At 54.8% G+C, this 26337-nt stretch overlaps 1 protein-coding gene across 32 annotated transcripts in view; it reads right to left on the bottom strand.

The window, feature by feature from the left end:
• Positions 1-26337, bottom strand: part of KIF1A (kinesin family member 1A) — a 72229-nt gene that overhangs the window by 39694 nt on the left and 6198 nt on the right. For 19 of the 32 annotated variants that reach the window (XM_059703787.1, XM_059703792.1, XM_059703789.1 and 16 more), the window contains exons 2-15: positions 16371-16538; positions 11731-11807; positions 11300-11479; positions 10665-10730; positions 9983-10161; positions 8912-9023; positions 7465-7542; positions 6686-6751; positions 5955-5972; positions 3993-4068; positions 3206-3284; positions 2219-2361; positions 1751-1777; positions 323-534 (exon numbers count right to left, since the gene is read on the bottom strand). In XM_059703787.1, coding sequence (XP_059559770.1) covers positions 323-534; positions 1751-1777; positions 2219-2361; positions 3206-3284; positions 3993-4068; positions 5955-5972; positions 6686-6751; positions 7465-7542; positions 8912-9023; positions 9983-10161; positions 10665-10730; positions 11300-11479; positions 11731-11807; positions 16371-16476 — 1419 coding nt within the window. In that variant the 5' untranslated portion in view covers positions 16477-16538. The remainder of the gene's footprint in view (positions 1-322; positions 535-1750; positions 1778-2218; positions 2362-3205; positions 3285-3992; positions 4069-5954; positions 5973-6685; positions 6752-7464; positions 7543-8911; positions 9024-9982; positions 10162-10664; positions 10731-11299; positions 11480-11730; positions 11808-16370; positions 16539-26337) is intronic. The other 13 variants (XM_059703791.1, XM_059703805.1, XM_059703804.1 and 10 more) reach the window with 2 other exon arrangements.

A 26337-nucleotide genomic window follows, 5' to 3' on the forward strand; every position in this document is an offset into this window, starting at 1 on the left:
CCTGGCTCATTGCAGTGGGTGAGGGAGTGACTGTGGGCACAAGGGGACCAGAGGGCAAAGGCTCGCAACCACAGAATAGCCAAGAGGGGAGGCAGAGCCCCCAGGACACCCACCACCCTGTCAGCAAGTAGGGCCCCGTGGTGCTGGGTGGAGAGCAGTGACACATGGAGGGGGCGCCCAGGGCACGGCCTCACCTCCTGCCTTTAACAAGAGGGCTTGGCCCTGGGCCCAGAGGAGGGGGCCTCCCAGGGAGGCGAGGCCATGCCCACGGCTCCAAGCTCAGTTTCCCAGGGCCTGGTGCCCACTCTGGCCCTGCTCTCACCTTCAGCCTTTCGATGGCCTCCTCACTGCCCGGGGCAAACAAGAGGCGCTCGTGCAGACTGGACACAGAGGCCGCGCGGCTGGACAGGGCCGAGAGCGAGGATGAGGGGCTCATGCCCACCAGGGCGTTGGTCACTGTGGAGAGATTGTCAGGGGCTTGACTCAACTCCGCCCAGCCACAGTTACGGTCATTGTTGTCAAGGTCAGACAGGTCTACGGGAGGAAGGGAGGGAGAGGGGGGCAGACAAACGGGAGGGAGAGAAAAGAGACACGAGTTGGGAGGTGGGCGAAGAGAAGGCAGAAAACAGAAACTATTAGTGAGGCGCAGCTGCCAGGCGCCGGGCAACACATGCAAGGCCACCTGTCACCCCACACGATGGGCCCTGCCCCCCGCCCACCTCCTCCCGCAGCAGCACAGCACTATCAGGACCCCCAGAGCCCCTCGCTCCACTCCCCTGCCCTGGGCCAAGGCCTCTCTGCATTCCCTGCACCTGCATGCCAAACCCGCGCCACCCAGGCTGCCTTGCAGCCTCTGAACCTGAGCTGCATGAGCTCCATGGTTCCTCCCGCCCTGTCCACTTCCCTTCACCGTGACTGGGCCCTGACACTCATGCTCATCCTTTCTGCTGTGGGCACCCCCCTCTGCCCACCCCTCACCTGGCCCACAATACATCTCTGAGCTTCGGGTCAAGCTGTGCTGTCCACCCCTGGAGGGACCCTTCAGGAAGCCCCTACCCCTCCACCCCCGAGAGGCTGCTCTGAGCATGGAGTATCCCAGCACTGGGCACCCAGGGAGCCCCAGCCAGACCAGAGCCCCGAAGGCCCCAGAGTTGGGGCTGTGACACCCCCTAGGCCCCTCCTGGCAGAAGCAGACGTGGAGCAAAGCAGCAGCAAACGGGACAGCACGGGGTACCAGGGAAGCCGAGAGCCCCTCCACCCTTGGGGTCGGGAGGCACTGAACTGTGCCCTTGCTCGGGGAGCCAGGCCCAAGGCTAGCAGGGGTCACAGGCAGGGAGGCTCTGGCAGCAATCAGACTCTTGGCATTTCCAGAGGGAAAGGGCCTTGGGGCATGAAGGGCCCGAGAGAGGTCGGGGCCAGGAGCCAGGGACGGACCGGGCCTCCAGCACTGACACTCGGGACTCCCAGGCCTCTGGGGCACATGGGGGCCAGGGGCCTGAGCCCAGACACTTTTAGTCTGAAGAGGCCTTGGCAGCCCCTTGCCTCCCTGGTGCTTCATATACACAGGGATGTGACCCCAAATCTACCAGAAGGGCACCTGTGAGAGGGCTGTTGTCCCAGCCCCTAAAGAGGGGGTGAGCTTGCCCCTCCCCGCTGTCCCTGGGCCTCGCCCCTCCCGCTGGGCTGCCCCACACCCTGAGGGCAGGTGGCAGAAGCAGAGATGCACAGAGAGCAGCAAGGGGATACACACATTTGGGTCCTCCGGGCACAGTGTTGGCTAAGGAGGGGCGGAGGCGTGGGGGAGGGAGGAGAGACAGAGAAACAGAAGAAGAGGTTTGTCTCGAGAGTCCGGGGCTGCCCGTCCCAGGCCGGGCATCAGGCAGGCAGCGCTGGTCTTCAGCGGGGACACAGGGACCCCCGCACCCGTGGCATGCCAACATGGCTTCTGGGGAGACCATCTCTGGCCTGCTTGGGCCAGCACCAAACCCAAACCATGCGGTCCCCCCAGGCCAAGGCCAGCACCCAGGCCTCCCATCCAGGACAGCTCTGCCAGGAACAAGGCAGGGGCTGGGAGACTGGGTCAGAGGGACCTCGGTGGCAGCCTGACCCACCCCAGTCCAGGAGGAAATCCCAGGAGGGAGGCCAGGCTGGCCCAGGAGGTCCCTGGGGACCCACAGCCTGGTCCCCCTGCCCAGGATAGGCGGACGCAGATACTCACTGTCGGTGATGTCCCCAAGACCCTGGGCATACAGCAGGTCCCGCAGCCGGGTCACCTCATCCTTCAGCTCACGGATCAGTTTGTTGTTGGGGTCCTCGTTGATGACGGCGTTACAGCGGATCTGCTTAGCCCGGTCCGCATACCTGGGCAGCAGAGGGAGCTGTGGGCTTGCCCATGCTGGCAGGCCCAAGGGTTTGGGAGGGGAGTGGAGCAAGGGCCTGGGGCTTGGACAGAGCAAAGAGTCACCCCACTGGGAGTCAATGGGGCCATTTCCCAGAGACCTACAGGTGGGGTCACCCTGCCCTAGCTCATGCACTTAGGGAAACTTAGGCCCCAGGAGAAGGGATGGGGTGGCATCTTCTCCCTACGGAGAGGCCTGGGCTCCTGGACCTTGGTTCCAGGGTGGAGGGAGCCCGTGGAGGATGTGAGAACATCCACGTGTTTGCCTGTCGGAGCCCGAGCCTCGCACAGCAAATGCACACGTAGGTACAGAGCGGAGCGTGTCCCGTGTCCTTTTTCTCTTTACTACCAGCGGTGCTCAGTCAAAAGGACCCGAGATGCTGACCTGGCTGCTAGGCAGCCTCCTGCAGGGCAGGAGCCGGGGCCTCCGCCCCGAAGTGTACCCGCCTGCAGCCAGGGGGACCTTTAAGACACCTTCTCCCCTCTGCTAATTAAAGATCCACGGCGGCTCGCATGACTGATTGGGGCTGCAAGCTGCTCAGCCCACAAGCACAGCTCTCCCAGTCGTTTGCACGAGGGCCCTTGGCCACTTGTAGCCCCAAAGTGTACCCCAAAGGGTTATGGGAATGCAACAGGTCCCATGGAGACCCAGGCACCCCTGACAGCAATTGGAGCCTCAAGGAGTCCCAGGTGAAATGACCTCCCCAAGAGGCACCCCTCTCACAGGTGTTCCTGACTTGGGCAGGGAGGGATCACTCCCACCCGAGCCTGGTTGGGGCGCAGGGCCCGCCTCCCTCAAGAACACACCTCAGCGTGCTCAGGGTCTCGTCGTAGTTGATGTCTGCGGGGCTCAGGGCCGCCACCATCGCCGTCCTCGAGTTCCCACCTGTGGGACGAAGACCAGGCCGTGCAGAAGGTCAGCCCACGGCCTTGTTCTCCCCTCTCGGTCCCCTCCTACATTTACAGCTGTGGGGGCTGAGGCTCAGAGAGGTAAACAGAATCATGGGCCAACTGGGTGGCACAGAGGGGCTCTAGGATGCAGCCGAGAAAGGCCGGGGACCCGCTGTCTATGTTCATCAGGCCAGCCCAAGCCTCAGTCTATCTCCCTAGGCATCCACTTCCCCCGCTGGGGAGGACCCCCGAGTTTATATTTGGGTGAGAGGCATTTCAGTCTCCATCTCCCCATCTATTGCTACTGGTTACAAACTCAGGCAGAGAGGAGAAGGGGTGATTTATGGCAGCTCCCCAAAACCCAGCAAGCAGAGTCCCGGGTCCCTGTCATAGAAGGGGAAACCAAGGCCCAGAGAGGAGTGGGTACTTGGTCTGGGTGTCACAGGCCCGAACCAGGAACCCTGACATGGGTGGGTGGGTTCTGTGGCCCGTGGACCATCCTGGTTCCCCACACTTGCGGTCAATAACCTTTCTCTGGCCACTGTCCCAGGCCCTCTGGAAGGACCCCCCAGGTTCACCTCAGTCGTGGCCCAGAAAGGAACTAGGCCTCCTGGTGGCTGGGCACCCCTCCAGGCAGGGAGAGGGGCAGTGGCCCACGTTGGGAGTTAGAACCCCAGGGTTGGGCGAACCCACCAGTCCTCACCCAGGTTCTCCCTGAGGAGCCAGGTCAGCACAGAATCTCGGTAGGGAATGAAATCTGTCTTCTTCTTCTTCTTGTTCTGTGCGGGAGGAACATTCAAGGTCAACCCTGAACTCATGGAGGGGGAGGGGCAAGCACAGGTGGTCCCCAAAGCCAAGGCCGCCGTGGGGGGCAGGGCTGGGCCAGCTCTAAGGCTTCTCCACACCTGGACCCAGGGTGCCCCGCCAGGCGCCTCCCCCAGGCTGGAATCAGCGACTTGCTGCACCTCCCTCAGGTCCCTCGCTTGTCATCCACACCGTGTCTGGGTCGCACAGCGTGACCCGAGCCCAGGCGTGCTGATGTCCCGGCTGGTGTATCGCCCTCCTCCCTGTCAGACGGGCCCATCTGAGCCCCTCCTCAAACACCAGCAGCGGCTCTGCTGACTGAAATAAAAGGCCCCACTGCGAAGTGTGGCATCCGGCCTCCGCCAGCCCCACAACTTACCGCCCTTCCACCCAGCACTCACCCTCCATGTCCATCGAACTTCCCACCTCCCTTCAGAAGCCAGGTTGCAGGCCCTGCTTTCATACCTGTGCCCCTCCCTCCCGTTAAGAAGCACCCTCCACACTGTCTACCCCAGTGGCTCTTTATTCCTCTAGTAAGGCAAATCCACTCAAAATGTGGACGCCAGCCCATATAATGGCTGCGAGAATCACCTCGGTGGACCCGCCGTGACTGACGTAGTGACTCCACTAATCATTAATATCCAGTTACTTTCCAGTGTCGGCTCTTTTCCATGCACAGCTGCTTAAGAAGTATTTGTGGCCCTAGCTGGGTTTCTCGGCCCTTGGACCAAAGGGTCTTGGGTTCAATTCCCGGTCAAGAGCACTGGGTTGCAGGCTCAATCCCTGGCCCCGGTCAGGGCATGTGCAGGAGGCAACCGATTGATGTGTCTCCCTCACATTGATGTTTCTCTTTCTCTCTCTGTCTCTATTCCCCACCCCTCCTCCCTCCCTTCCACTCTCTAAAAATCAATGGGAAAATATCCTTGGGAGAGGATTTTTAAAAAATATTTGTGGAGCCCCCATAGTGGCCAACGGGCACGGCCCCTGCCCCCAGAGCCCCTCCCATGGACACTCACAGGTGCCCCTGCAAGGGGCCGGGCCATTTCTCTGGGGCCAACACATTCGTCATGGCTTTTTAGGATGATCCCCAAGAGGAGCTCCACAACTCTCAGGGGACAAAGGGTGGAAGCTCTCGAGACACGCTGTCAAAGGGGGTTTCAGGAACGCTGGGCCAGCTCTGTGAGCCGCGTTTGAGCTCCAAGCCATCAGTACTTGGGGCTTCCTTTTCTCCTTTGGAAACTTGGTGGGTGAAAAACTGCATTCCTACTTTTCTTTACTTAATTCCTGAGGCTGAGTCTCTGCCACATTTGTCGTTGTCGCCACAGTACATGCCCTACAATCACTCAGTTACTTTGTCTTTGACTTTTGCTGCTCCCTCACCAGTGCCCGTCCACCCACCAGCAGCCCTTGCTCTGCCATGCTCAGCAACTCCCAGAACCACCCACCGCCCTCCCTCTCCTCGGCCTTCCCAGCCTGCACCGTCTTAGTCCTAGAAGGTCAACACAGTTGTTCGTATGGAAAAAGACATGCAGGCTATGACTATTACGATAGCTTTAGTAACTGTTTCACACTCACAACTATAATCCTACTTTTGCCCACCCCTATATTCTTCCTTTTCTGTTTCTATTATCTGCCTCCTGCACTGCCCAGGCCCTAGAAGGCCTGTGTTGCTCTCCTAGCTCAGGGCCTAGCTCAGAGTTGGGCGCAGTGTGTTTGCTGGTTAAGTGCACAAATGAAGGGGTGAATTCTACTGCCGCAGCCTCCGCGAGGGTAGCCTGAGCTAAGGACACTGTTTGCTTCTAGCCCCTCCCCATCAAGGACTAAAGACGCCTCCCCACCGGAACTGAAGCAAGCAGCTCACCTTATTGGGCCCAGAGTCCTGAAAAGGAAAAGACAGAACGAGTCTGAGGACCTGGAGCGAGACTGGGGCCCCAGGGTGTGTGAGGAGAGGGGGACGGGCTGGCTCCAGAGGGCAAAGGGGCGGGGAAGGCCTGAGCACGTGCCAGGCGTCCATCACTCGCCGCCCGGCCATCGCTGGCCACCCTGAGCTGGGCCTGAGAGTCAGACCAAACGATAGTGCAGCCTCTCGGGCTGCTGCCCCCCATCAGCCCTTCCCTCCATCAACAACTTCAGAGGTGGGCAGGGTCTCCGGAGATTTGCCCATCCCTGGCTGAAGGCCTGGGTGTCTTGGTGAGTGGGCAATACTGCCTGCCCTGTGGGGCCCATCAGACCCAGTCCCTCACCTCCAAGGGCCATGGGCTCCCTCCTGGAGGACGGCCCGGGTGGGGCTAACTGAGGTCAGAGCTGACACAGCCCTGCCCTCCGAGAAGGACACCAGCCAACAAGCTCACCAAAGCTCATGGTGACCCTGCGAAGGGCCCTGGGAGGAATACAGCTCACCCCAATTTTACAGGTGGGGACACTGAGGCTTCAGGAAGTGACTCCATCTGTAGCCTAGTGACACCCCGCCCACATCTCTGGGCTTCCCTCAAACCCCGAAAGGCTCCCAGCATCCCCCGAGGAAAGCAGGACAGGGCGGCCCCTCCATGGTCTGCCCCATCAGCCTTGTCCTAGAAGCCCGAGCCCGCTCACCATTTCAGCCAGAGCAGAGATGACCTTCCCCAGTGTAGTCAAGGACTTGTTGATATTGGCTCCCTCCTGTGGTGGAGAAGATGGTCGGGACATTAGGAATCCTTGGGAGCCTGGGGCCTGACCCATGTGGGGTGGGCTTAGACCACCCAGCCAGGACTGTTGACCCTTTAGGCTTTTAGGGGGTATGGGAGCCTCCGACAGGAGGCCGATCCGAGGCCCACCTGGCCGGGCAGGGAGTGCAGTTTGCCCAGGGTTCTCCTGGGCTTCCTAGAAATCCTAGTAACACCCCACACGTGCCCCACCTGGAAACATTTCCAGAGCCCCATCCCATCCATCAGGTAACAGTGGAGACCGAAGCGGGGCTCAGGGAAACAAAAACTCTCTTTCCTGACACTCAAGGCTGCTTGACCAGAGGTATCCCCTCAGGACCATGGCCGGCCAGCTCACTGCCCCTCCCACAGCTGCCTCGCAGCCTGTGTTCTTCGGTGGGAAAGCGCAGACCCCAGTGGCGAGGTGCTGTGGGGCCCACAGAGGGCCCAGCTTTCCTGCCAGGTTGTCTGCCTGCTGGCCTTCTCCCATCTCCTCACCTGTGCCCCCCACCCACCCACCCAGGCTCACCCTTGGGGGTGGCCCCAATACCTTCCTCCAACCCCAAGAAGGGCTGAGCCCTCCTGCCTGGCCCACCCTGGACCAAGCCAGGATTGGAGACTTGACCCCGCCTTTGAGTAGGGCAGCAGGGGACCCGCTGCTCTCCGTGGGCACGGCGGCTGGGCCCCTACCTTGAGCCGCGTGCCCTTCGCTCCTGTGGAGTCAGCCCGCTCGCTCCCAGCCAAGTCCACCAGGCTGATTTTGCTCACCTGAAAAGGCAAATGTGTCAACTGCAGAAGATGCCATGAGGCTGCCATGGGGCACCCTTCCTTTCTGGGCACCGCCTAAAGGGCCCACCCGCGGAGCCACAGCCAAGCCCCACCCTGGGGGTCTAAAAGTCTGTGGCCCTGAATTCCCTCTGCACCTCTGTTTGCAGCTCTTCTGACACTACCTGAGGTTTGAGGCACCTCACCTCACAGGCTGCAGGCCCCCCACCAGGGTTGCGGCCACACTGTTTTCTGCACACTAGCACCCATTTCCACAGACAGGAACTTTGCCTGTGCTGGGGTTTAAACCTGGTTCCAGTGCCCCAGCCACTGCTTGAATTCCTCGTGCCCGGGGCAGGGGGCCCCAGTACACTTCCCTGGCCTAGGGCAGGTGGCCACCTGCATTCAGAGGAGGCCAAGGCCCTCTTGAACATGGCTACTGAGGGCAAGTCGCCCGGATGTCAACAGGCCCAGACATCAGTGGGACCCTCTTGGTACCCTGCAATCACGCTGACCAGTCCCTTCCCTCCAGGCCCCATTGGACTGTCATGAGCCTCTAGGAGGGTAGTGCCTGGCCGAGGTGACCCCAGCACCACCAGGTCAAAGTGGCACTATCTTCCCTGGCCCTCTGTGGATCCCGGGGTGCTGCCTGAGAGAGCCGGCCCTCCAGGAGGTGGCTGAGGTGCCCTGGGAGAAGGCCTGGACGTGGGGGTGGGGGAGAGGCACTGTCAGAGGGAACCCGGCGCTGTAGGGCACAGCTACTGGTGGATGTGAACAGGCTTGGCACCGGCCCTGCTGCCCCTTTCCGGAGCCCACAGATGCGTGTCGGGATAGAGGCCTCAGAAGAGGACCCCCCCTGCCCGGGTCCACGGAGCATGCCACGGCACGTGGGAAAGGCATCTGGGGCTGTGGGCAGTGCGGCAGGGTGGTGCCCGCTCAGCACAGCCTCTCCTTTGTGCTCGAAGATGCCAGTGCCCACAGTCACCTCCGTGGCAGGCACTCACTCAAGCTGAGACCTCCTGGCCTCCACTGCTGCCTCCGCGGGCCGCCCAGGCATCCTGGGCCTGTGGGGCTGTGCTGGGGTGCAGCTCTGGGGCCATCTCAGCCCCCAGTCTCCACCAAAACCATCTGGTAGGAGAGTCCATGGCCCTCCACCCCAAGTCCCTTCCACACCCAGGTGGCACCAAACGCCCAGATGAGGCGGCCTCCCGGGTCTGGCCAACCTCTCACCAAGGGGTGGAAGTGCCTGGTACTCGGTGTGAGGTCGCTGCCCATGCCTCCCAGGCCAGTGTGTGGCTTGGCCTCCTCATCCTGCCTGACCGGCCAGACCCATCCGCCTGCCTGATGTCACCAGCACCAAAGCCACGCTCACTTTCTCTGTGGTGATGTCGGTCTCCGCATCGTGGCGCTTCTGAGTGAAGATGATGTTGAAGACGGCGTGGGAGCGGCTGCTGGTCTCATTCATGTTCGTGGCGGCCACAGTCCTGAGGGGACAGAAGCCACGTGTGGTTACCCGCCCTCCTGTGGTTGGGCATTCGGGTCACCGGTGGTGCCAGTCCCCTGGGCCAGGTCATGGGTGTCAGCTCCCCTGGGTTCTCAGAGCTGCCCCGCTGGTGACCATGCCTCCTGTCAGAGCAACAGGGCCCACACACCCTTGTCTACAATGTCCATCATGGGACCCTCACCCCCCAGCTCCAGCCTGGTACTTGGGGTGCTGTGACTGGGGGTATACCTCTACTCCCGGGTGCTCAGCAAAGCCAGGTATTGCTCACTCTATAAGCTGGGCAGGAGCCCTCACGGCTGTGATGTGGGAAGCCCCAAAGCCACCGACAGGCAGAGACCTCAGGGAAGTGTCCCCCGATAGGCTCCCTGTCTGACAGCCCACAGCACGGGGGGCCTCATCAGAACAGCGCCCCCACAGGACCACAAATGAGGGGTGGCAGTGACCCACAAAGGGAACCCTAACCCTCCAGGAGTCCCTGGGTGATAAAGAGGGGGACTGTTGTCATGACAACCAGGCAGTGAAGCCCAGGAAGATGGGCTGCTTTTGGCTGGCAGTGCCTACAGCTGACACTTCCCCATGAGCTCCTGCCCAGAGCCCTATCCACAGGCCCCATTTACCCTCAGAGCAGGTGGGCCAGACCTCAGTCTCCCGGTCACTGGGCCCAGCAGGCCAGCTGCCTGTAGGGATGACCACCTGCGGCAGCAGCCACAGATGGCACCGGCACTTCCCCCCGCAGGGTGCACAGCCCACCCCCAGGAGGAGCAGCCCACCTGTAGGTCACAGTGACCCCCTGTGCAGGGAGCTGCAGGCCCCCAAGGCCCACACCTCCTCAGGGAAGACGACAGGTGCCCCAGGGACCAACCTTCCTCACAGAGACTGGACACTGTGGGCACAGTGGGGGTTAGAGGGCAGAGAGGGTGGGTGAGTCACCCTACACACCTGGCCTTGTTCCCTGAGTCCATGAGGTCCTGGATGTCATTGTAGGAGGTGACGGCCAGCTTGGAGAGGTCCTCCACGTACGGCCCCAGCAGCGGGTGCTCCCTCACACGCAGGTTGCCCTTGTTCTTGGGGTTCAGGAGGTCGCGGACACGCTCACAGTAGATTTCCATGTAGCTGACCTGCAGGGCAGAGACACTTGTGTGGGGGCCACCATCAGAAACCCCAAAGATAGGTGTGGGGACAGTTATCAGAAACACTCGAGATGGGAGGTGGAGCTGTCGTCAGGGACTCCTGAGGAGTGGGTATTAGGAGATGTGGGGGGTCACTACCCAAGAACCCTGAGGAGGGAGTGCAGGGGCCACCATTAGAGACTCGGGGTAGGGAGTGTGGGTACCGCCCACTGGGTAGGGAGAGGTGTGCAAAGGAATCCAAGCTCCTGCGTGAGTGTGTGCATTGGGGGTGTCAGCGGCTCATTGCACACCAGCTGAGCAGAGGACTGCCCCTTGCTCCCCTGGGCCCTGCACATCTGTGCCCTGAGTGGGTGCGGTGGCATGGTTGCCACATGTGCAAGCGAGTGACAAGCTAAGGGATGGGGACTCACTATATACCAGAAAAGCATCGCTATCCATGCCTAGAACCCCAGTCATGTCTGGAGGACCAGATGCTGGGCGGGGACCCCTACCTCCACGGAGTAGGACATGTTGTCATTGGTCGTGTCATTGATGCGGGAGAACAGGTCCTCACAAAGCTGTAGAGACCCAAGACACAGTCAGATGATGAAGGCCCTGCCCTCAGGGTGCTATGGGTTGCCTGCGCCCAGGCTAGCCGTTGTTCTCCTGGCCCCTCTCACACCCTCACAGTTCATCTTGAAGGCACTGAGAAGGCCTGCAGGCGAACGAGCTGCTGTCTTCTGCTTAACTCAGTGGTCCCCTCATTGACATCTGACCTTTTCTCACGTATCATCTGCTCACACTGTCCTGCTCCTCCGGCCATCCTTGTCTGCATGGGGTGGGGGTCTGCCATGTTACAGACCACCCAGTATTCTCTGCTGCCCTGACCAGGTCAAGCACTGAGCAGCTCAGATCCAGAAGCCCACCCAGGGGCTGGGCCAGGGTGGGTCCCAGCAGTATCTGAGGCATCTGCATCTCAGCCTTCAGTTAACCTGGGCACCTCTCCCTGCCCAGACCACCAGTCCTCACAGCCCCCAGGGGAGGGTCACTTCCACCAGCGGGTCTCCCAACTGCCCCTGCTGCTCTGTGGTCCCTGTCGTCACTGGGTCCTGCCACCCATCGCCTGTGCCCTCCCTGCCCCACATGCCTGTGGGATGATGCCCTGTTGGTCCTTCTCCTGCTTGCCCATCATGGTGTAGGACTTGCCGGCCCCCGTCTGGCCATAGGCGAAGATGCAGACGTTGTAGCCCTCGAAGGCGTGCTGTAGCATCTCCTCGCCGATGTCCTGGTACACCTGCTTCTGCGACGCATAGTTGATGTCCTCGGGCTGCAGGATAAGAGGGGCTGCAGCTGCAGGAGTCGGGGGCGCTGAGGGCTCAGCCCACTACGTTTCCCGAGGGCCCACATCATGTCCCGGGGGCCTCCAGGGCAGGAAGAAATGTGGTCATCGCCTCATTTAGAGAGGAACATGCAGCTCAGAGAGGCCGAGGGACTGGGTGTGAGCCACACAGCAGGAGGGGCTGAGCGGTGTCCACACAGCTGTGGCCCACCTCCCGTGAACCCCCAGCCCGGGCTTACCGAGGTGTGCGACCAGTAGGAGTAGTCGAAGCTGAAGCTTTTGGGCGTCTCCTTGGGCTGTTTGGGGTTAACGATGGCTGTGGGGGGGGGACAGGTGTGGTGGTTAGCGCTGTGCTGCATCTCCACTGTGTGCCCGGGAGTGCTGGCTGCGCCCCCGCCCCCCCCCCCCCCCCCCCGGCAGGGATACAACTTATTCTCTTCCCATCCGTGCCCCTTTCAGGTTCTTTCCAGGTGTGAGCTCATGGCTCTAAGGACTGTCCCCTCACAGGTCCCTCCCTTCTCCCTCGCCGAGCTGCACCCCGGCCTGGCTGAGGCCTTGCTCGCGAGTCACGGAACATCAGTTCACAAACTAGGAAGGAAGCCACAAACTCAAGGTGAAGCGATCACCCACCCTGGCGCCTGCCAAGTGTGCCAGGAGACCCCTCCCCCCAATCCAAGGCTGCTTCACTCCAGGTCTGTGAGGCCCAGTCCCCAGCGTTTCCCAGACTCCGAACCCAGCAGGCAGTGGGTCCTCAGTGGCAGGAGGGACCTCGGCCCCAACCCCGTCAGGCCACCCTGCCTGCTGCCCACTGTCTGAACCCGAAATGTCCATGTTGATAGAGGACCGTTAGACCCCCCAACGTCCCACCCAGCTGGAGGCAGATCCCTCCAGGGGATCCACCAGGAACTCGGACCAGTCCCAGTCATCAAGGCTTCAGGCACCCCTAAGGAGGCCACTCCCCCACCCCCATGTTTGGGGATGGAGGCCACAGTTGCTCACCATCACTGATTCTCCCCAGGGACAACTGGCTGGGGCCCTCACTTTCCTGGGCATGGCACAGCCTTCAGGACCCCACACCCCTGGCCCTACCAGGTGACCTGTCACCAGCATCAAGAGAAGCAGCCCCTCGAATTGAATTCCTATGTGCACGTCCTGACCCCGGGGCCTCAGAATGACCTTATTTGGAGGTGGGGTCCTTACAGATGTAACCGGTTAAGATGAGGTCATACTGGAGTCAGATGGCCCTAATCCAACATGACTGTTTCCTTATAAAAGGGGACATTTGACACAGACATGCACACAGGGAGCAGGCCATGCAAAAATGGAACAGGGATGCAGCAATGCGGCTACACACCAGGGACCGCAAGGACTGCAGTGGCCGCCAGGAGCCGGAGAGGCAGGGAGCGGATTCTCCCTCACAGCCTCTGAGGAACCCACCCGCCCACACCTAAGCTCGCACTTCCAGCCTCCAGACCTGATGTCCAAGCCTCCGTGTGGTACTTTGTAGGGCAGCCCTGGAAAGCCAACACCTCCCCTCAGGCTTGCCAGGCTCCTGCAGCTGCCCCAGGCCCGGTTCCTGGGCAGGCCCCTCGGCCATTTGCCCTGGCTGAATGTCCTGCTCACAGCACGGGCATCAAATGAGGCCCCATCCCCAGGGCTGACCTGGCTTTGAGCTCCAGACCCCAGGCTTGAGCGCTTCTGGGAGATGACCCAGTGCCCTTGGGAAGCTACAAGAAGGAGAAGGTGACTGGCCATCACATCCCTGTCCTCGCAGCCAAGAGGGGGTCACATCCATGCTGCCTCCAGGAGCCAGGCCCAGCGGAGAACAAGCTGCCCTGGCTTCACCTCCTGAGACCTAGGGGCTCGGCCACCACAACCCCAGTGCAGATAATGCGGGCGCCGTAGAAACAACAATCACCAGCCCTTTTGACATGGGCAGCCTACGCTGGGCCTCCACTGGGTCCCCTGGCAGCAAGTGGCCAGGTCCCTGGCTCACCCCACAATGCCTCACCTCCATGACCTCATCTCCGCCCCTCCCTGCCTGTGGGCCAGGTTCCCAGGACAGGCCCGAGCCCCGTCCTGCTCTCCCATCCCTGGCTGACCCCCACACCGGCTCTCTGAGCAGCCTGGCCCCATCCCCGCACTCCCATCCATCCTGCTCTCTTCACCCACATCACACTGGCCCAACCCCAGGCGCTGACCTTGCTCTGATGGTGTCCTGGTGCTAGCATGTTTGTATACACCCACATGGACCATGAGCTCTCTGAGCCCACACAGGGCCAGGGCACAGCTGTGCTCAAGGAACTGTGGTTGGGCTGGGACAGCTGACAGACAGGTCAGAGGGAGGGGTACGTGCTAAGGAGAACCTGCCGTGGAGACCACTGGGCAGAGCTGCTCTGGCCCTCGGGACCTGCCCCCAGCCCCTGCCAATGGGTCCCCTGGTGTGGCTGACCCCCCTGGAGGTCCTGTGGTGTCTGAGAAATGCCCTCTGTCGTTACAGATTCTGGAGTCAGAGGGGTCGTGCCCTCCCCGGGTCACAGGGCACACGGCCAGACTGGACCCAGGGTCCACCCAGACCTGGCTCTCTACTGTCACCCCTGAGCCCTCACCAGGGTGACCTGCCAAGGCCGGCCGGACAGGCACCACCCTCAGCCTGCTGCATGCAGAAAGGAACAGCTTTGCTGAAGAACAGCCTTCCCTTGCAGGGTCCCCAGTTCTCCTTGTGTACATTTGAGGAGAGGAAGGAGAACAGCTCTCCAGGCACGCTGGGCAGGCGGCTCAGGGACAGCTCCCTGAAATGCCCCACGCCCCCCAGCCCTGCCCAGGCTCTGCAGGAGCCACGGAGGGGGCAGTGTCCCAGGGTCAAAGACACGAGCTGTGGGGATGCCAGCTTGAGTCGGGAGGCGAGACCAGGAGGAAAGGAGTCAACGGCAGCCACTGTCTGCCTGCACGCCCTGCAGTCTTCAGCTGCACCCCAGGCAGAGATGCCGGCACCTCCAGCACAGCGGTGTCCAGTGCTCGGAATCTGTGCGCCTGTCGTTAAACCCTAGGTGGCCTGAAACTGGCTGTGGGGAGAGTGTTCACAGGACAGAAACTGGTAAACATAGGCGTGTGTGTGCGTGTGTGTATGTGTGTATATGTGTGTGTGTGTATGTGTGTGTGTGAGCTAAAGAAAGAGAGATGCGTGCTGTTTTACCACGTCACTGCCCCCGACACAGGATTTAGGAGAAAGCCTAGCTGAAGCAGAGACCAAAACCTCAGTGGGGTTCCAGCAAAGCATTAGCTCAAACCCAGGCACTTGCCTGTCAGGACAGGAGACCCTCCCATCCTGATGAGGAAGCCTCCTTTCTGTTGATCTAATTTGCCTCACACGCCCCACACACCTCAGCAAGTCCCCCTGCCCTGTCACTGCACCCTACTTGACCCTGTGGGGCGGGGCCTGTGGCACGGGCCGGTCTAGTTCTGTCTCATTGTGCACATGCGTGCATCATCCATCACCCCACCGAGCATCAGCCTGAGGGCAGCGAGTACCCGGTGCCTAGAGTGCAGCCTGGCACGAGCTCACACTCAGCAAATGTTGGCTGATGAGTTTCCCCACCTGTGCTGTAACAGACAGTACTCATTCCTGTGGGACTACAGGGACAGCAGACGTGGGTCACCACTGTGACCTCTGCCAGTGAAGAGCCCATCTTGACTCTAACGGGTTGGCCTCCAGGGTGAAAGTAGCTCAAGTCTTCTGAGCTGTCCCCGGATGGTTCAATCAGGGTGTGCCAAGGGCATGTTGGCCTGGGGCCAGCCAATGACAGCAGGCCCTGGGCCCTTGGCTTAGCTGCTGTCCCCGTGCCCTTGGCTGAGCTGCTGCCCAGGGTCCTGCCAGCCTCCCACATCATGTGTCTCCAACCCCTCGTCTAATGAAAAGGCCTGCAGAGTGTGGCCACCTGCTCGGCCACAGCCATGCTTCCTTCTGGCTCTTCCGTGTCCAGTGCAGCTCTATTTGGAGCCTAGAACATTCTAGAACAGTGATGGCAAATGGGGGCTGACTTCTCAGATGAGTTAGGCATTGAGGCTGCACAGGTTGACAGAGGCAACTACCAGTGTCCGCATGGGCAAAGAGGGCTTCCGCTCAGACGGTGAGCTCTGCCCACATCTGCACCCAAGCAGCAACTCACTACAAATGGGTGTGACAATGGAGCCAAGGGGGTCTGGGAGGCATCCTCTCTTCCGCTCCGCAGCCGGACCCTGTGTGCTAAGGACCCCTCAGGGTGTGTCTGCCTTTCTGACTTTCTTGAATTTGCCTCTCTCCTCCCACCTCCTACGCACAATGTTGACTCCAGGCCTCCTACTTCTCGGAAGGTTCTGAGATGATTTAAAATTATAAACACAGCAAAAGAATAGAAAAAGGAAAACAATTTATGAACCTGGGGCCATTGGAGCAAGACAAGGAATCAGTAACCATGGGTGGAACAGTGTCCCCTAAAATTCATGCCCCCCCTGAACCTCAGAATGTGGCCTTATTTGGAAACAGGGTCTTTGCAGGTATGATTAGTTGTCAAGATGAGGTCACAGTGGAGTAGGGTGGGTGTGAAACCCATTGATCGCTGTCCCCATAAGGAGGCCACACGATGACATGGACACACCAGCCCCATCAACACCTTGATTTCGGACTCTGGCCTTTAGAACTATGAGAGAATGCATTTCTGTTGTTTTCAGCCACACAGTTTGTGGTCATCTGTTACTGCAGCCCCAGGAAACCTACACACCGTGTGGATGAGAAGCAAGAGCGAGCCAGGCCAGATCAGCTGCTACCTCTGGCCAGGAGACAGGACCCATGGCCTAGCACCAGCAGCAGCCAACAAAATCCATCGCAGCCCATACTCACTGGTGGTGCTTCCGGTCATCTGGATGATGCACTTGGAGTCACGGCTCATTTCCCGGGAATTGAAGGGGCGGACGCGCACCGCCACCTTCACCGAGGCCCCGGCCATCTCTGCCACCTTCGTGGGTCACTCCTGGCAGTGGCAAGAGCCCCAGCGAGAACAGGAGACACCTTGGGAAAAAGGGAGACGTGAACTGGAAACAATATCTAAAAAGGCAGAAGAGGTGTTTCTGGTTGGCAATTGAACCCACTTCCCACCAAACCCTAAGTGACACCTGCACCAGGTGCCAGCCCACAGGACAGGATTGGAGGGGCAGCTGCAGGGGAGAAACGCCACGAAGTTTAGAAAAGGAAGTCAATGGGAGGCGTGAAGCCTAACCAGAAACAGCCACTTTGCTGTGGGACCCAGAAAGACTCAGGTTCTCCTGAAGGCCAGTGTCTGGGCGACACCAAAAACACACATTTGTGGAAAGTCACCGGAGGGAGCATTAGACCCTGTTGTGGGTGAACTATGCCCTCCAAACGCACATGTGGAAGCCCTAACCCCCAGGACCTCGGAACGTGACCTTATTTGGAATTAGGGTCCTTGCCAATGTAACTGGTTAAAATGAGGTCACACTGGAGTCGGGTGGGCCCCTAACACAGGATGACTGGTGTCCTCATAATAAGGAACATTTGGACACAGACACTTGCAGGGAGGATGTCCGGTGAAGGAGGAGGCAGAGATGGTAATGCATCCGCAAGCCCAGAACCACCAAAGATTGACAGTAGCCACCAGGAGCTGGGGAGCCCTGGGGCCCATTCCCCTTCTAGCCTCAGGAGGAACCAGTCCTGCCGATACCTTGATCTTGGACTTCCAGCCTCCAGACTGTGAGACGACGAATTTTTGTTGTCTAAGATACACCATCGGTGGTACTTTGTTACAGCAGCCCTAGCAGACTAATGAAGACCCCCAGACCCCCACCCTGTGAATATCGAAAACCCTGCCCCCCACCAGCACTTCCCCCACCAGGCAGACGCCAGAGGCTCTGTCCAGCCTGAAGAAGTGGTCTGAGCACCGGATGAGGGTGGGTGTGAAGCACATACTAAAAAGAGGTGTGAACTGCACTCAAAATGTCCAGCACTGGGACCCCAGCTATTCCTGCTGCTGCTGCTGTGTGCCCAGTGTGCTGGCTGCCATGGGAGAGCACAGAGTGCTTAGCCGGGGAAACTGACTGGGACCACACCCTCTAGCAAGAAATGCAGAGACTAGAACAAACAAAAAAAGGCAACAGCAGAAAGAGACAATACAGGGAAGAGAAGAAAATATTTTTAAATACCTTATAATTAATATCCTCAGCAAGAAAAGTTACCATACCCATGAATCAGTGAAGGATGCTGGGGAGTGAGCTGCTGCAGTGCAGCCAAGACTCCACAGGGCCTGCTCTGTGACAATCCCCGTGAGTGTGAAGGTGACCTTTATGTCCACTTGAAGGTCACCTTCACTCACACTGAGGAAACAACTCCCCTTAAGGACACAGGCCTGTGGTGGGCTCTGCGCCAGGTCTGTGCAGTTCGAGAAGACTGTACCTGGGCGCTAAAAGCCCATAGGCCAGAGGTGAGTGGACAAAGCAGTGCCTGCAGCAAGACTCGGACCAGACAGGAGGAGAGGCGGGACCAGCTCTTCCCTGTGGGAGTGTCCCAGGCTACAGAGATGGGACTCAGGGAGCAGCAAGGTCTGGGCTTGGTGAGGGGGTCCCACATGATACCCCATCCTTCCCCCTGCAGGGGCATGGCCCTTGGGCACCCCACTGCCTGGCCAACAGGTAGGACAGTGCCCGACTGAGGCACCCAGAGAGAACCCTGGGCAGAGGGGCAGGCTGAGGTGGGCAGGCGCTCCTGTTGGTGGCAGCCCTTGTCCTGCACCAGCCGTCACTGGGCCCTTGGCTCCAGTAGGCCTTGAATGCCAGCGAGGGAAGAGTGAGCTTCATCCAGTACAGCAGACTGTGGTCAAGTCCCCATGTGCCCAGATCAGGGCAGGAGTAGAGAGGGGAAGCACCTGGGGGGCTCTGGGGAGGTGCGGGGACGGGAGGCACAGTGCCACCCGGCTCGAGGACAGGGCACGGGGACTGTCACTGGGCAACAGCGCAGTCACAGGCATGAGGGATGTCCCATGATGCTGGGACCAGTGCAGAGCTTCAAACCCCACCTGGTGGGGAAGGCGATTCATGGACATCACAAAGGTACGGAAATCTTTTCACCAAAGCTGCCACTGCTGAAGACCAGGCGATACACTGCCTGAGCTCCCCGCTGCCCAGGCTGAGTCTGAAAGGGAATCTTCTGCCTCAGCCTCCCTACCTGTCATCAGCACCCTCAGGAGACTCTGGCCCAGAGACCCCTTCCAGCGGTGCCCCAGCCTCCTCTCTGTGAGGACAGGGTGGGGACCTCTGGCCAAGCCCTCTGGGGGGACCCCATCATCAAGAGCAACTAGAGAAGCTGAATAAAAATTTTAAATCTGTTTTGAGGAATCAATGAGCTACTGAAGCCATGCAGACTAGCAGGCCAAGATTCCGGAGACGGGGGACTGCCAGGCAGGAGATGACTTGACATTCCGCAGCACTTTCCCTGGGAGCATATTTGCATTCTGGTCACCAGGCGAGAGGCTGGGAATCTGCAGTCTTCCCAGGCAGAGAGCCGTTGCTGAGGGATGGAGGAACCTGCAGGGCCTTTGGTCAAGAGAAACAAACTTGAGAGGCCAAGATCCCAGGAGAAAGAAGTACAGAATGACGCCAAACAAATGTCCAGTTCTCCCCTTAAGACACATGCCAAGCTCAGAAGGTATGAGGAGTAGAAATTTAAATACTCAAGCAGAAAACCTCTGAAAATCAAAGAGTTGTCTCCCATGGTCTCAGGTGCTAAGGAGAAGAGATCAGAGATCAGGATCAAGCAGAGGAGGGGCCCTGGTGATTATACCAGGCCAGATCTGAAAGCCCCAGGAGGCACAGGGCAGAACCATAGGTAAGGTAAGCCATATCCAAACTGCAGAGGCGCCCCGACTCAGCCGTCTCTGACTGATTTAGAGACGACCCTCCACTCTGTTTTCCTGGAAGAGAAGAGGTATACTACCTGGAACCTCTGCAGTGTTTTAATGGGTAATGTCTGACCTTACAGCAAAAGTTACAAGGCATGAAAAGTGACGGGACTACATGATTCAAAACAAATTGGGGGTGAGAGGAGGAAAGAAAAACACAAAGAGAAAAAAGAAACATACCTACACATAATCCAGACCCAGGAGCTATCCGAGGACTTTAATATAACCATGATTTACATGTTCAAAATGAGAGAGAAAAAATGATGAAGAAAATACATGGCAAAATAGAGAATTTATTAGCAAGAGGATTTGAAACTATATATATTAAAAAGTGGGGGGAAAGAATCAAATGGAAATTCTAAAACTGAAAACACAATAACTAAAATTAAGAACTAAAGAGATGTCATGTCCGGTTGGATGGGTGTTGTCCCGTACACTGAAAGGTTGCTGGTTCAATTCCCGGTCAGAGCACATGCCCGGGTTGCAGGCTCGATTCCTGGTAAGGGGCATACAGGAGGCCGCCTATGGATGTTCCGCTCCCATATCGATGTTTTTCTCTCTCCATCTCCCTTCCTCCCTCTCTCTCTCTCTCTCTCTCCCCTCCCCCTCTCAATTTTTAAAAAACCTTTAAACATATCTATATCTATATCTATATCTATCTATATCTATATCTATATCTATATCTATATCTATATCTATATCTATATCTATATCTATTGTTTTTTACAAAAAAGAACTCAAGAGATTAGACCCAGAGAAAGACTGTGTTTATGAACTGGATGACAGGTCATTAGAAAGTTAAAGAACACAGAAAAAAGAATGAAAAACAGAAATGAGAGTCAGAGATCTCTAGGACACCGTGAAATGGTCCAATATGCATGTAATTGGATCGTAAGAAGAGAAGGGATGGAATGAGGGGAAGCAATACTTAGAGAGATAATGGCCATTTATTGTCTAAAACTGCTGAAGCCTCTCAATCCATCTTCAAGAAGCTGTGCAAACACAAAGGAAGATAAATACCAAGAAAACTACACCAAGCCAGATCACAATAAGACTGCTGATACCAAAGATGAAGAGAAATATCTTAAAAGAAGACAGAGAAAAAAAGACATACAACCTTTAAAGCAGGGGTGGGGAACCTTTTTTTCTGCCAAGGGCCGTTTGGATACTTATTATTTACAGGCCATACAAAATTATCAGCTTAAAAATTAGCCTGCTATATTTGGTCAAACATTTAATTAACTCACCTCTAATGCCTTGGCAGGACCAGACCAAATGATTTCGTGGGCCTTTTATGGAAAAAGAAACAAAGTCAGATTGACAATCGATTTCTCAACAGAAATGAAGGAAGCCAAAGACGAGGTTCTAAGGTCTCAACATTATCTAAAAAGTAGAAAAGTAATACTTTCTATTAGATTGTCAAGGATACCTGTTTCAATTGCTAGATTAATTATTTTTAAAAACTACAACAAAAAATAATGTATAACTAACAAGTTAGTAGCAAGACAAATAAATTTCAAATATTTTTATTAACCCAATAGAAGGCAATTAAGGAGGAAAAACAGAGCAAAGAAAGTTAGCTCAAATGAAAACTGATATTTAAGAGTGTAGCTAAAAGCCCAACTCAATTAGTATGGACTAAATACTCCAAGTAAAACAATACAATTGTCAGGACATATTTTTTAAAAATTATATTCTGTTGACATGAGATACCTTTAAATAAAAAGACACAGAGAGATTAAAAAATACAAAAATAAAAAATTTTGGTTTGCTTGTTCTATCAGGTACTGAGAAGGAAAAATACATATCATACACATTCCTTTAAAGTGTACATAGAATATTTACTAAAATTAGCCATAGGCTGGTCATAAAGCAAACTCTAACACATTTCCATTTAAAATTAAAATCTTAAGACATATGTTCTCTGACCATAGTAGAATTAAGCTATACATCAATACAAAACAAATAAACAAAAACCCACAAAATCCCTCAATTGTTTGACCATTAAGCAATACAATTCTAAATAACCCTTGGGTCAAAGAAAAACAGCCTCACAGGATATTAGAAAATGTTGAACTGAATAATGAAGATCCAACATGTTGACATGGTGAAATGCAGCTAAAGCCAGAAATAGACACTTTAAGAACATGGTGAGGGGACAGGAGGTCTCCATCACATTATTCACAGGTCCATCCAGACCCCAGCTTCCCTCAGGGAGCCTCAGGGCTGGAAGGTTCACCTTGAGAAGAACCAGTTGGGTGTGACCCAGCAGCTCAAACTGCCAGGCCAGTGCTGCCATCTGGTTCACCCCTTACCCGGGTGTCAGCAGCACTGGGGAGCTGGAGATGTTCAGGAGGGCATTGGGTGTGTGCATTTGAAGGAGGGTGGAAAAATGGATCAGTCCCTGTGAGCACTGACTCTTTTTAAAAAATATATATTTTATTGATTTTTTTACAGAGAGGAAGGAAGAAGGATAGAGAGTTAGAAACATCAATGAGAGAGAAACATCCCTGCGTCCTGCACACCCCCCACTGGGGATGTGCCCGCAACCAAGGTACGTGCCCCGGGACCCTTCAGTCCGCAGGCTGACACTCTATCCACTGAGCCAAACCGGTTACGGCAGCACTGACTCTTTAAGTCACAGGAATGGATGAGATTGACAGAAAGGAGGATGAGAAAGAGGAAAAGAGGTGGAGAAGGAACAGTGGGGGAGAAGCCTCAGGAATCTAACTTTGGACAAGTCCTCTTGACTTGCACCTTCATATTTAACCTAAGAAGAATTATTTTTAAAGTAATTACCAAATGGTTCAGGTGAATAAATGAATTAAAAGACCTTGTTTTGGTGGACACGCACTGGTAAATGTGAATACAAAAATCAGTTTGCTCATTATGATTAATATCTCTCAACTGAGGGGAAACAGATGAATGAGAGACTTCCACTTCTGGCAAACGATGGACGAGACACCCTACCCCATCAGAAATCACCTGGAAACTCGGGGTGGATAATGTAGATAAGAATAAAATAAGGAAATTCTGAGGAAAAGGAAAAAAAAGAAGGAGGAGCCGAAATTAAAGCTGCAAGCCCATCTGGAAGGAAGTGCAGGTATTTGCTGACACCAGAGATGCAGACAATTGAGTTTCCCCTGCTGGGTAGGGAATAGGCGAAACACATGCAAGCTGGGTTTGGAACCAAATCACCACAGAAAGTTGCATCCTCCAAAGCTACAATGAGAGGTTGGGGGAATACCACCTTCCATCAAAGGGACACAGGAGAATTCACCTCAGTGACTCAGCTCCAGGTGGAGGAAAAGCCAGTGTTCTTTGAGAATTTGAGGCCACGAACCTGTTGTTGTGCGAGTTCGGGTTTCATTTTTGACAATGGTCTCAGGTGTTTGCACCCAGAGCACCTTGCAAAGCAAATACAAATCCTCCTTGGAAATACTGGAAGTAGCTTCCTCCCCCTCAGGTCCCCAATACTCCCACAGATGATCAGTCAAATGTGAGCTCACAATCAAATGTTACCAAACACCAAAGGAGCAGTGCACCACCAGCAAGAGCCAAGGGGGAAAGAAGGAAAAGAAAAGGAAGTCAGAATGAGATCCTCAAGGACTCCAGATACTGGAATTGGTGATAAAATGAGAATGCTTGAAATGTTCACAGAAATGAGCAGGAATGGGAAATAATGGGGTTAAATATGGGGGGAGGGGGTAACCATGCATAACCTTTAGAAATAAAAATGTAATCATTTAATTTTAAAACTTAGCAGACATGTTAATCAGTAAATTAAATGGAACTGAACAGAGAATTAATGAACTGGAATATATGTCAGAAAAAATTATCTAGAATTCTGGTCCCAGAGAGACAAAATGATGAGAACACAAAACTAAGGTTAAGACTCATGCCACATGAAAGAATTCACTAATTTAACACAGCAGGAACTTAAACACACTCTCAGTAACTGACAGATCAGCCATACAGCTAAGGGTGTGGAAGATTTGGACAACATAATAATCATGAACCAGTATGTGCTCTCTTGTTCTCAAAAATTAGAAAAATATTGTAAAATGGACCATTTACAATATTTTACCATGTAGTAAGCCATAAAGCACCTCCTATTAAGTTTCAATGACTGGATCAAATGTATCATGTACTTGAACACAATTCAATTCAAAATCAATAAAAAATCAGTAAAAACCCAAATGTTTAGAAATTTAAAATACACATCTAATACACAACAGGAGAAATCATTCTGGAGCTATAAGTAAGCTTAGTGGTAGGTGATAATGAGAATACGGCTGGCCACACCTCTGGCAGCCACTGCAAACACTTAGCAAACTGGACAAACATATGAAAACAACAGTTTCCAGACACTGTACAACAGGCAGATTAGGACTGTGATCACTGAGAGAAGGGAACCATATGAAGTGAGCCCTACAACCCCTCAAACCTCGCAGTGGCTTTATGAGTTGGGGAGATGGAGGTCAGAGTTCGGGCAGTGTGGAGAGCGGCTACAGCGTTTGGACAGGTTCAAGCCTGGGACTAATAAGAGGGCACGATCTTCTCATGGCAAAGCCATGGCAAGTCCCAGCACAGTTATAGCCAAAGGCTATAGTTGTAAGCTTGACCTTATGGTCCGAACCTGTGGTCGGTCCCACCTGGCTGAGTGACATGGGCTGCGGGAGATGCAGCAAGCAAACAAAGCTTGATCAGGTGTATGTAATTGAGTAGATTCGAAACCCAAGAACGTTGTAACCACGCCCTTGCAGCAGGCTTATTCCAAGAGTATCACTATGGTACCATAACATATGGCTGAGTGTTAGTACAGCTATTTAATGTAATTCACCACATATCACATTAAGGGGAAAAATTCAAATGAGGTTCCCAATAGGTACTGAAGAAGCACTCAATTTTCCCAACTCATTTATGATAAAACTCTGAGCAACATGAGAATAAAACTTCTTTAATCTTATAAGAGGCATTTACTAAAAAACCTACCCAAACATCACACTTAATGGTGAAATATTAGGAACATTTCCTTTAAATTCAAGTTTAAAATGTCTGCTGTCATCACCAATTCTATTTAACATTGTAGCAGTGGTACTAGCCAGAGTGATAAGGCAAGAAAAAGAAATAACAATGACAAAATATGGGTTGGAAAGGAAGAAGCCAAATTGTTATTATTTGCAGACTATTTACTTATCTGCCCAGAAATCAAGAGCACCCACAGGCAAATATTTTCATTAGTGGGAAGGTTCAACAAAGTTGCTAGAAACCAACCATGTTGGTATACACTAGAGACAAAGAGTTAAAAAAAATTTAAGTACCATTTAAAAAATAACCAAACGTATAAAGTACCGTTATAGGAATAAATGTCACAAAAGATGCATATAACTTTTATGAAAACTTTAAACTTTACAAAAAACATTATATAAAATCTAAATAAAGAATTATAACCTGTTCATGGAGGAAAAAATATTTCAATATCTTATTTTTCACCCAAATGAATCCAAAATGTCAACCTAATTTCAAATGAAATTTCCATCACGTTATTTATGAAACTTGACAATTTGCCTCTAAAAACGTATATGGAAGAGTAAGATGCTAAGAACACCAATAACAAATTTAAAGAACTACAAGAGGATAGAAGGCAACATGCCCTACTGATATCGTCTTAATATAAAGCTATAGTAATTAAGATAGGTGGTTGGAACAAGGCGGGAAATCACCACAGTCACAGAAGGGACATCAGAAATGCCCACATAGACACAGCCCTTCTGCAACCTGACAAATGTGACTTTACAGGGCAGCAGGACGAGGAAGAACTATTAATCCAGTGATGCTGAGACAACTGGTGTTATGAACTGAATGTCTGTGTCCCCACAAATTCATATTTTAACCCCTCCCCCCCCACCAGAGACTGGACATCCCCCCGTGGTCTGGTCACACAGTGGCTGTCCAGGTGTGAAAGTGAAGGACGTGGAGTCATTTGTGGATCCTTAGAATCTTGAAATCATGGTTCAGACAGATTCAGACAAGCCACCCAGTGAGCTACAGCCCACAAGGTATCAGATTCACAAATAATTCTACCGACCGAGAGCCCAGGGGCAGAAAATGGAATTCTGAGAGCACTGGGTACCAAAGTCAAGGCACTGATGGACCTCTAGGCTGGCGTCTAAGACCTGGATGCTGCCAGGACATCCATGTGGCCCTCCCTTAAGTCAGTAATGGACAGAACCTTCCCTGGTCTGAAAGGTGGGGTAATGCCAGACCCTGCTCCCTGGGAGCGTCAGAGATGCCTGTGGGTGTGAGCACTGTAGGTGCAGAGGAAATGCTTTATTTCTAGGTTGATGGTGGGCACATGGCTAAACGTTTGTTAACATATCCTGTATTTTTTAAAAAAAAACTTAACTTCTTTTGAGATGTCTTGTCATGAAGGGGAGCAAGAACTCAGACTGATGTGGCAGGAGTCCAGAGCCCACCCTTGTTGCCTGCGGCAGAGCCAGGATGGGGCTGCAGAGAGGTGTGAAGGACTGTGGTGACTGCATCAGACACACCACATGCTGGAGGGCAGGAGGAAGGGCAAGCTCCCCCAACATTGCCAGGAGGGGTGAGAACTTTGAGAAGAGATGAGAAAGCTCTTTTGGGGACCCTTTGGGGGAAGCTGCTGGCTGCTGATGAGGAGGGGGTCACGTGCGAGGAGCGATGACTAGGTGGTCACAGACTCAAGGCTGGGCAAGGAGGTGCAGGCTGAAAAGGACACCTTGGGTGCAGTGTGCCCCAGAACAGCCACACCCATCCCCCTGCCCCGCCTCACAGGGGCAGAGGCTGCCAATGTCCAGGCAAACAGCTGAAGGTTCTTCTCTACAGAAATGGAAGAACACATCTGGAAAGAGGGAAGTC

This window comes from Myotis daubentonii, chromosome 7, assembly GCF_963259705.1.
Source record: "Myotis daubentonii chromosome 7, mMyoDau2.1, whole genome shotgun sequence".
In the NCBI taxonomy this organism is placed as follows: domain Eukaryota; kingdom Metazoa; phylum Chordata; class Mammalia; order Chiroptera; family Vespertilionidae; genus Myotis; species Myotis daubentonii.